Source organism: Anguilla anguilla, chromosome 18 (genome assembly GCF_013347855.1).
Source record: "Anguilla anguilla isolate fAngAng1 chromosome 18, fAngAng1.pri, whole genome shotgun sequence".
NCBI classification, from domain to species: domain Eukaryota; kingdom Metazoa; phylum Chordata; class Actinopteri; order Anguilliformes; family Anguillidae; genus Anguilla; species Anguilla anguilla.
In genome coordinates, this window is record NC_049218.1 from 6,425,022 (window position 1) to 6,435,796 (window position 10,775).

The window sequence follows — 10,775 nt, forward strand, 5'->3', positions numbered from 1 at the left end:
TAAAAATAAAAAATAAAGAACCAACCAACAACACTGATGAAAGAAAAAAAAAGAATGGGAGATTCTGTCTTTCCTGGAACGACCACGTTTGCAAACTGCCTCGCCATCGTCTACTGAATAGACGGGAGGCGGTGGGCGGGGCTGCAGGGAAGAACGTGGGGGGGGTGGGGGGTGGAGAGGGGGGTGCAGGGCGTGTGGAAGGGGCCTGGGACTCCTTGCTGGAAGATAGCGGGGCTATGTTAGAGGCTGAGGTAAAGGTGGGGGCGTGGGGAGGGGTGGGGGCGAGCAGACCCCCTCGGAGCCATAAATGGGAAAACGGACCGTCGGGGGAGAGAGACGGGCGACGCCCGAGTCGGCCATTTTACCGAGCCGTCCCCTCGGCTCCAGGTTCCGTCCCCGCCACCTGTTGCATCGTTAGAGGAGTTCGATGACGCGTGAAATGGGTTGATTGTGCGGCTCTGTTCTGTGTGTGTGTGTGTGTGTGTGTGTGTGTGTGTGTAGGTAGGTATGAGAAGGGGAAGGGAAATTGAGGTGGTGGTGGAGGAGGAGGAAGAGGAGGAACTGGGGGGAGGAAGCCAGCGTTCTAGGCGCGTGCGTTCCGTCTGAAAGGGGAAGGAGGGGTCACCGCCCCCCCCCCCCCCCCCCCCCGCCCCGGCGACATTCTCCCAAGACGCTCATCAGGGGGAGAAGGTGGCCATCTCCAGGGAGATCCTCTGCCACAGCTCCTTGGTCTGCTTGCCCCTCTTCAGGTTCTGCAGCACGTCGTTGAACTGCATCATGCCCACGGGGGTGAGGCAGAAGGCGCTGCGGGCGCTGCGGATGATGTTGACGAAGTCGTCGTAGTCGGCGGGGGTCAGGTGGATCAGCCGGTGGTGGATGTACTGGAGGGGGGGGGGGAGAGCGAGGGACGGGGGCGTTAGCGTTAACGGGAGGTCCAGACAATCCGCTCACTATACGACAAAAACTGACTGGAGCATTTGACCACGGTTCGTGGTTGCTCTTCTCTGAAATTTCGTTTTCGGAATGCCGGAGGCACCATCAAATTGAATTAAACATTTTTTTAATGCACACCTCAAGTACATTGAGAACCACAAAACACTTCATGTGAATGACGCTTCATAAGAGCTATATATAGTTGTTTCCTAAGCAGCGTGGAGCATGTGCAAAAGAACAAAATAAACACTTACAAGCATTTACAGATGCCTATGAAGTGCTTGTGAAGAAGTTATGTAAGCTTTCATGAAGGACCAAACAAATAAAACGCTGCCAAAAAGCTTCTTTCTCTGACTGCTTTCTCCGAGCTCTCTGATCTCACAGGAAACCCCTACGTGCACCTCAGTAAAGGAGGCTGCCAGCTAAGGTGTCTCTCAAAAGTGTCACCCACTTAGCCTTCTCCTCTGGATGGTTAATGTTACTTCATACAAAAACCAGATGCAATTTCTGATGTTCCTTTTCCTTAAAATCTCACCCTGTTATAAGCCCACTCCTATGTCCTATTTTGCAGTGCATCTGTGGGGTTTTTAATGCCTTTTCACCCTGGGACTGAGCCACGCATTGAATCTCAAGCACTGACACTTAATCATCAATATGGATCCTTGTCCAGAGGCTAAATGTATAAATAATACTAATATTGATGCCTGTTCTCAATCCGGAGTATCTATCTGGGATAGATGCCAGCAAGCGGTTAAAAAAATAAAAATAAATAAATAAATAAATAAACCTGTTATTCTTGCAACCAATCAAAAAGCAGAAGCGGAAAGGGCAGCCAGAGATCAGTAATGGCAAGAGAGACAACGCAGTCCGTGTTCCTTCCTGGTCCTTTTCATAGAGTTCCAGTGGCCAATTAAACCGATGAATTCAACAGTTCTGGTGATGGAACCCTGTTCAACAATGCAGGGGGAAAAGCGAGCTGCAGTGTGTGTGTGTGTGTGTGTGTGTGTGTGTGTGTGTGTGTGTGTGATTGTGTCTGTGTGTGTGTGGGTGTGTGAATGCCGACTACTCTCAGTTTCTATGAGAGCGCCTGAATGGAACAATGCGCCTCTGCTCTCTCTCGGTCTTAAACGGGTTTCCCACCCAGTACTGCAGACGGCATCAGGGCCCACGCAGCGGGGAACTAGCAGCACAACCTGAGACGGCACCGCGATGTCCGGCTCGTGTTTATGAACACAGGCAGTTCCAGCCTTTCTAAAGGCCGTTTAAATTTGAATAAACAGGCCGTTCCATCGGCCCGTGTGGCAGTTAGATCTTATCCACTCAGTTATAATAACAGAAATGGGCGGCAGTGTAGTATAGTGGGTAAGGAACTGGTCTTGTCACAGGCTCGATTCCCGGGTAGGAGCAAGGTGCTTAACCTGCATTGCTTCAGTATATATCCAGCTGTATAAATTGATGAAATGTAAATGCTGTATAAAAAGTTGTGTAAGTCGCTCTGGATAAGAGCGTCTGCTAAATGCCTGTAATGTAGTAACAGCAGTGGAATAAACACACAGACACAGACACAGACACACATACACACAGACACAGACACAGACACACCCAGACAGACACACACACAGACACACACACACACACACACACACACACAGACAGACACACACACAGACACAGACACACAGACACAGACAGACACACACAGACACAGACACACACACTCACAAACACACACACACATACACACACACTACCTGCAGGTAGGCCTGGTGGCAGCGCTGCACCAGCTGATGGAACGCCGGCGTTCTGAGGTGGGCGTGGATGTGGGCGGGGTTTAGCCGCTGCAGGGCCTCCATGATGATCTCCTGCAGGACGAAGGGGCTGAGCACGCCCTTGGCCGCGCCCACGCAGAACTGGTAGACGAAGTTCACGCCTGGGGGAGGGACGAGCAGGAGGTCACGTTTCGGTCACACTTACGGTCACGCTCACAGACCCTGGGGGCCGGGCCCCGCGGGGTGAAGGGAAGGTTCGGGGGGGTCGCCACGGTCGGCGTGCGGTCGCGGTCGTGTCGGACTCACCGAGGCGTGCCGCCAGGCCCAGGAGCCACTTGACGTCCTCCGTGTAGGGCGGGCTGCGGGAGAAGTTGTTGGGGTGGTCGTTGTGCGCCCTCCTGCCCAGCATCTCCAGGGCGAGCATGCCTGAACGAGCCAATCACAGCGCAGCTCATCAGTCCTGCCCCCCTCACACGAGCCAATCGCAGTGCATCAGTCCTCCCCCCTTACATGAGCCAATCACAGTTCACCAGTCCTCTCCCCTCACACAAGCCAATCACAGTGCATCAGTCCTGCCCACTCATACGAGCCAATCACAGCGCATCAGTCCTCCCCCTCTCACACGAGCCAATCACAGCACACCAGTCCTCCCCCCTCAACTCAAATCAATGAGCAGCCAATCTCTGACGAGTGCCAGGAAACGGCCACCTCCTCCGTAATCCTCAGTGTCAGACCCAGCGTAACTGACACAATGCACAATAAACGGAGTTGCTTTTCTTATGTGGCATGGTGGTCAAATTCAGCAAGGCTAACAGACCACATCCTGCACTGCAGTCGGACAGTGTCTCCCTGTCGCTAGCTAGCCAGAGCGCTAACCAGGCGCACGTCATTCTGAGAACCCCGACTCACCAACTCTGTAGGCGGAGTGCAGGTAGTGCAGGCCCTGCTGGCTGATTGGCTGGCTGTGCTGCTCGTCTTCAGAGGGGAAGGGCGTGCTGACCAATGAGGCGGGCTGGGAAGACAGGCCTGGAAGGGAGGCCCCCTGGATGGCCTGGATGGTGGAGCCACCTACTGCAGAAACAGGAAAGCGGGTCGCGGGGTTCAGCCGCTGCTTTGGCGGTTGGGGGGAGGGATTTCGGTCAGCGGCGGGAGCGAGCAGTGGAACCCCCACCCACTGACCTGCCACGGTGGTGCTGAGGGGCAGCCCCGTCTCCGTGTGGTAGGGGTGGACGGCGATTTGGGTCATGGACGGAACTGGGACGCCCGGGAATGTGACTGCAGTCGCTGCCATGGGCGGGTGGGGGCCGGTCGCCACGGAGAAGGGGTACTGGGCACCGATGAAGGCGGGGTGCATTCCCTGAGTGGGCACACGGGCACGTTTAAAATCAGGTCGCAAGAGGAACAGGAGTACGAATGTCTGTTTATAACTATGACAGATTCAGCCGACAACAGCAGCCCGGTGTATGAAATGCTCTCACTACCACGGCACACAGGAATCACTTATTACCGCCCCAGTCATCCAGACAGGGTTCAGAGCTCAATATTATTTTACTCAGGGATTTGAATCAGTCTAATCTGTCATGCTACCGCTCTCTCCAACTCCAACTGACTCTCTCTGACACCAACTGACTCTCTCCAACTGACTCTCTCCGACTCCAACTGACTCTCTCCGATTCCAACTGACTCTCTCCGACTCCAACTGACTCTCTCCGACTCCAACTGACTCTCTCAGACTCCAACTGACTCCAACTGACTCCCTGGCTCTACTCTCACTGACTCTCTCTGGCTCTCCCCGCCTCTGTCCCCCCCTTACCTGTGGGTAGGCCGCCCCGGACACAGGAAAGACAGCGGGCCGCGGGACGTGCTGCAGAGGGTGTCCCAGGTACTGCGGAGTGCAGACGGTGGGGAGGTGGGCCTGGATGGTGGTGTAGGGGTGCAGGCCCTGGGTGTGGGCGTGGGCGATGGCCGAGCCCGGGATGGCGTGCGACTGGTAGATGGTGGAGCCCACGGAGATGACGGGCACCACGGCGGCGGCCGTGACCGTGGCCGTCACCGCCACCCCTCCCGGGTCCATGGGCCCCCCGCCATCCAGCGCACCCCGCCCCGCATCGGCGGCCCTTCGCCCCGCCCCTCCGTTGGCCCCGCACCGGCCCGGACCCTCGCGCTGGGCCCCGCCTCCGCCCCCCACGGTCTGCTCGTAGAGCCAGTACCACTGGTGCGCCACCTCGAACAGCACCTCGGGGTACACCCCCCCGCCCTTCGCCGCCTCCTCCACAGCCATGCAGGCCTTCTCCAGCATCACGTTATCCTGGGGGGAGGGAGGGGGGGGGGGGGGCATTTATTCAGTCAAAGAAATTTCATCATGCGACTATAACAGGAATAAGATAGACATAAGGTATAATGGGAGTGCCACCGACAGACGATAGTAATGATGGTTGTAATGACAGTAATGTCTGTGGTGATGTCGGTAATGACGCTGGTACTGACTGATAATGTCTGTAGTAATGTCGGTAATGTCTGTGGTGATGTCGGTAATGTCTGTGGTGATGTCGGCAATGAGTGGTAATGATGGTAATGATGCTGATGTATGATGGTAATGACACAGGTAATGATAGTAATGTCTGTGGTAATGTCAGTAATGTCTGTGGTGATGTCAGTAATGACAGTAATGTCTGTGGTGATGTGAGTAATGACAGTAATGTCCATGTTGATGTCGGTAATGACAGTAACACGCTAACGCTCACAGCGGCGACGCCCACGCACCTGCTCTTTGCACTGCACCAGGGCCCTCTGGATCTCGTTGGGGTTGAGGGCGTGGGCGTGGGGCAGGCAGCTGAGCGCCAGCTCGGCGGCGGCGCGCACCATGTTGGGGTCCCGCGCCCGCGAGGCCCGGTCGGCCAGGGACGCCACCTCGGGCGGGGTCAGGTGCCCGTCCCAGCACTCCACCAGGATGTTGAGGGCGGCGCTGCCGATCTCCATGGCCTGACCTGCACAGAGCCAGGGACCACAGAGCTTAACCACATCCGCCAGAGCTGAGCTACTGCAGCAGAGCTAGGTAAGCAATAATACCATAGAGATGCACAGAGCCAGGGACCACAGAGCTTAACCACATCCGCCAGAGCTGAGCTACTGCAGCAGAGCTAGGTAAGCAATAATACCATAGAGATGCACAGAGCCAGGGACCACAGAGCTTAACCACATCAGCCAGAGCTGAGAGACTGCAGGAGAGCTACATAAGACCCCAGCAATAATACCATAGAGATGCACAGAGCCAGGGACCACAGAGCTTAACCACATCAGCCAGAGCGGAGGGACTGCAGGAGAGCTAGGTAAGACCCCAGCAATAATACCATAGAGATGCACAGAGTCAGGGACCACAGAGCTTAACCATATCAGCCAGAGCTGTGAGACTGCAGGAGAGCTAGATAAGGCCCATAGAGACGCGATGGCTGTGATGTCACCTTACTGACAGAATACACAGAGGGGAGCTCCACCAATCATGGAGTACAATGGTGACTATCAACAGACTAATACTGGCAGTGATTGGTGGACACTACTAAATTCCCACGGAGAAACGGAGCCAGAAAATATCCACCAATCGGCATCAGCGTTTTTACTGTTGGTTTTCCTCTAGTACACGAGTTCGGCAGCACCGGCGTAGAGGCGGGCCTCGAACCCTGGAGCGGGGCGCTCTTACCGGTGATCCAGGACACGTGCGAGGAGTAGGTGCGGGACAGCCAGTTTGGGGAGACGAAGTTGTGCAGGCCCAGGGCGTAGAGGCCGATCTCGAAGGCACAGAGGTGCAGGTTTCGGTGGGGGCCCTGGTGGCCCCCGCTGGCCGAGGGCTGGGTGAAGATGGAGGTGGAGCTGTTCCCCCCCGCCTTGATCAGCACCGTCTTGGCCAGCTCGAAGTAGAAGTGCGCCGCCGCCTCCGACGGCTGGTTGGGGACGTGCGGGGCGTGGCACTCGGGCCGACGCCCTTTGTACCTGCGCAGCACAAACCGAAACCCCGCCCATGAACGCGCATCGCACTTCCTGTCTGTATTTGTCCCATTATTTCCCCAAAGCTAAAATAAAATGCTCATTTAACTGCCATGCAATGCCCCCAAGGATAAAAACCTCACTGGTACAATAGGAGAATGCAGCCACAATTCAAGAAAAAATACAATTTGAACCCCCCAAAGAGCAAATATTATTATTGCACTACCAGGCAGGTGCATGTGGAAAGATTTAGTCACTCTAGGAGAGAAAGGGAATAGTAAAACAGAACATTATCGTTAGAAGTGTCTTGGATCGTTAGAAGAAATGGCTGATGTTAGCAAGATGTGCGGTGCAGTCTACATAGCAGCTGACTCCCGAGCCATACATGTGTCAGCCCGCAAGGTCACGGGTTCGATTCCCCGCCATGGCACTTTCTGGGCTGTGATCCCTTCTCTATCTGCTACCCTGTCTGTTTGCACTGAATTAACAAAAACTAGGAAAGGAGGGGGGGAGGGGCGTTGTCTTCTCCTTTCACCAAAAAACAGCAGATGCCTTCATCAGGGCAGCCGGGACACACGTCATAGATTTTATCGCCGCGGAGAGATTCCGAAGTTGTCACGGCGACCCGGAAAGGCGGTCCCCCCCGCTCACCTGCTGGTGTCGGCGCTCTTGGCCCTGGCTCCGCCCCCGGCCCTGCGCGAGCCGCTGGACGACGAGGAGCCCAGCGAATCGGAGGACGAGCTGCTGATGCTGTCGCTGTCCTGGCCCCGCCCCCAGGAGGCGGCCGCCCAGCCGCCGCGGAGCGGGCGTCGGCTCAGCGTGGGGGAGCTGTCGGAGGTGGTCTCCGGGGCGCTGCTGTCGATGCTCGCCATGCCTGAGGCGCGCAGAGAGGCGTTACGCGCCACGCATCACGCATCACATGACTTTACAGAGGGCTGCAGAAAACTGTGTGCGTGTGTGTATATGTAATGAGAGCATATGTGTGTGTGTGTGTGTGTGTGTGCGTGAGAGAGTGTGTGTGTGTGTGTGTGTGTGTGTGTGCGTGAGAGAGTGTGTGTGTGTGTGTCAGCATATATGTAATGAGAGCATATGTGTGTGTGTGCGTGTCAGCATATATGTAATGACAGCATATGTGTGTGTATATATGTAATGTGTGCAACTGCATTTGTGCGTGTGTGCGCGTGCATGTGTGCATATGTGTGTGATGCGTGCATGTGTGTATGTGTGTCATGAACACACAATGCGTGTGTGTTATGCATGCGTATGCGTATGTGTGTGTGTGTGTAATTGTGGGTGCGCGTTTCCGTGTGGGTGGGGTATTTTTATCGGCGTAACACAGGAAGTGCAGACGGCAGTAAAACGGAGCGCCCTACCCGTGTGCTTCTTCTTCTGGCGCACGGGGGAGCCCCAGCAGCGGCCGCTGTACGCCCCCCGCCCCCCCAGCGCCAGGCGGCTGGGCACCGTGCCCTCGGGCTTGAAGGGGGCGGCGTCGTTCTGCTGCTCGCACGAGGACGGCTGGCCCCCGTCTGTCAAAAACACAACACGGGCACGTTTTTAAAAACGTCTACGCTGCGCCCCAGAATACCGAGACTTTGCACGGATGTACCGCCCCTTTAATGAGAGCCAATGAAAAGCCAGAAATTTAACGAGACTCTGAACACGCTTGTGGTTTGAAAAACACACGGAGAGCACACACTACCATTCAAATGGCATGGAAGTGCATCCTGACTGACTGACAATCAAGTAAAAGCAATGTACCAAAAAACCCCACCCACTTCAACCCTCTTCTGGAATCACCAGTAGCCCTCCCCTGTGAGTGTGTGGGTGCTACGTGAATACATTCATGTGCAGGTGATAGTACAGCACCCCGACTCCTGAGCAGGGAGTAATCCACTGGCCTGTGAACCAGTCACAGCACCCTACAGTGCAGCTCACTGATGAAAATCTTACTGACTAGAAACTTGTAGGAATCTGGGAAGCCACTAGGGGGCGCTTACGCCAGCGTAACCCTGGATGATTTAAGCCTGCCTTACCTAAACAGTCAGTTTCGTGATAACACAGCCCAGAGTCAACCCTAGTGGTGTCGTATTTATTCCTGCGTCTCACCCATGTGACTTTTCAAGCACATCCCTTCACACCTGGGGCCAAGTGGGGCTAACCTGGACCCCAAACAGGAGGGGCTAACCTGGACCCAAACAGGAGGGGCTAACCTGGACCCCAAAAAGGAGGGGCTAACCTGGACCCAAACAGGAGCCCTGAGCTGTACGCCATATAACAAGCCCTCACGATACGATTTCTAAACACAGGAAGTGACATCACGCAAAAATCGGGTGCGTGCACCTTGCTCTCTGTTCTCGCTGAAGCCCTCCCCCGCCGCCGCGTTCTGCACGCCGCCGGGAAGCCCCGCCTGCTGCCCGGCCGCGCCCCCGCTGGCCACGCCCTGCACGGAGGCGGAGCCCGCCGCTGCCGCCGCCGCCGCCGCGGCTGGGGCGCCGTGTTTGGACACGCCCCCCGCGCCGCCGCCGCCGCCTCCGTGCGCGGTGTGCTTGGACGGGCTCTTCTGGCTGCTGGCCGCCGGCTTGCTGGAGTAGAAGGAGCTGAGCGTCTGGGGCTTGTGGGTCTGGCTCTCGCGGTCCAGCAGCTTGTCCAGGATCTGCATCGGGGCGGAGTCAAAGATCAGACCGCCATTTCACACACAGAGAGGAGGAGGAGGAGGGGCCGGGCGGAGCACGGAGGATAGCACAGAGCTCCATGCACCAGGTGAGACCCCCCCCCCCCCCTACAGGTACAGCCGTCGTTTGGAGAACAAGTTCAGTGACATCAGAGGCGGTAGCCCCGCCCTCCCCTCTCAGGGCCACGAGAGAACGGACGACCTCAGTTTCCCAAAATCGAGTGTTTGCACCCGGAGCCTGACGGCTTCACCCAGGCGGAGATTGGGGCAGGGGTGTGGGTGGAGATGGGGGGGTGAGCAGGGGTGCAGGGTTAGGGGTAGGGATCGGGGCAGGGGTGTGGATGGGGGCACAGGTGGGAGGGTTAGGGCAGGGGTGCCGGTGTGGGGGCAGGGGGCCTGACCTTTTTGAGCTTGCTCTGGTCGTCCTTGTAGGTGATCATGAGGGCCAGCGCCAGATCGCCCTTCTCCCGCCGGGTCCCCTCACACAGCAGGGGGTGCTCCGCCTCGCTCACCGTCGTCTTCATCCCTGCCGGACAGAGGAGAGAGGGGGAGAGGTCACCCGCCCAGCCGCAGAGGTCACCCGCCCAGCCGCAGAGGTCACCCGCCAAGCGGAAAGCCCGAATCCAGCCACTTGGGTGTCACACTTTCACACTGTGGAGTCGTGTAACTCCACAAGCAACCAGCAGGTCAGCTGGTAACCAACCAGCAAGTCAGCTCTATAATTCGGTGTTTTCACACGTCATGGAAAAAACGACGCCCCGGTGAAGCCCCTGGGTAATCTGGTGTTTTTCTAGCGGTGGAAGCCTCTGCCTACATCAAATGGCGAAGTGCTGATGAATTATTAATGCCACATATCCATGTTCTGCTCAGCTTTCCGTAGCTATAAATCCGCTGGAGACAGCAGTGGAAAAAACAGCTCCAAATGACAGATTCAGCCAACTGGCACCGGGGCAGATTATTCACACATTAAATCAAGTTTACAAATGCTGAATGCGTGCGTGCATATTCGCGTGTGTGTGTTCTTATGCGCGTGCGTGTGTGTGTGTGTGTGCGCTCTTACCCAGCGCTGCCACCGCAGCCTCAAAGCCCAGCTCCTCGTCGCCTGGCATCTCGTTGTTACGGTTACGGCTGGGGGGGCGGGAGCCCGTGGGAGAGACCACTGTGGAAGAGATGGCGGTCCCTGTCACGTCTCATCCAATTACACACAGCAGGAACTCTCAAATTTCTACAGGATGTAAGCGAACATGCCCTCTTCTTTTCTCAGTTACTTTATCTTCTGACAATTGGGTCTGTTCCTTCTCTGATGTAAAATTAGTCAGTGGTAAAGATCATGTGAGAACCAGCGTACTTCTTATCACAGAAGAACATTTGAAAGATCCAAGACACTTTCTAAGGTGTGCGTGTATCTGTGTTTGCGCGTA

At 56.1% G+C, this 10,775-nt stretch overlaps 1 protein-coding gene across 1 annotated transcript in view; it reads right to left on the reverse strand.

Moving 5' to 3' along the window:
• Positions 1–615: 615 nt before the first annotated feature.
• The window catches only part of zswim8 (zinc finger, SWIM-type containing 8), a 38,037-nt gene continuing 27,877 nt past the window's right edge, over positions 616–10,775 (reverse strand). Inside the window, exons 14-26 of the mRNA XM_035400071.1 lie at positions 10,415–10,513; positions 9,756–9,880; positions 9,024–9,336; positions 8,057–8,209; positions 7,335–7,557; positions 6,400–6,689; positions 5,466–5,689; positions 4,516–5,010; positions 3,882–4,059; positions 3,612–3,773; positions 3,009–3,128; positions 2,685–2,863; positions 616–881 (exon numbers count right to left, since the gene is read on the reverse strand). Of these exons, the coding sequence (XP_035255962.1) occupies positions 678–881; positions 2,685–2,863; positions 3,009–3,128; positions 3,612–3,773; positions 3,882–4,059; positions 4,516–5,010; positions 5,466–5,689; positions 6,400–6,689; positions 7,335–7,557; positions 8,057–8,209; positions 9,024–9,336; positions 9,756–9,880; positions 10,415–10,513 (2,765 nt within the window). The 3' untranslated portion in view covers positions 616–677. The remainder of the gene's footprint in view (positions 882–2,684; positions 2,864–3,008; positions 3,129–3,611; positions 3,774–3,881; positions 4,060–4,515; positions 5,011–5,465; positions 5,690–6,399; positions 6,690–7,334; positions 7,558–8,056; positions 8,210–9,023; positions 9,337–9,755; positions 9,881–10,414; positions 10,514–10,775) is intronic.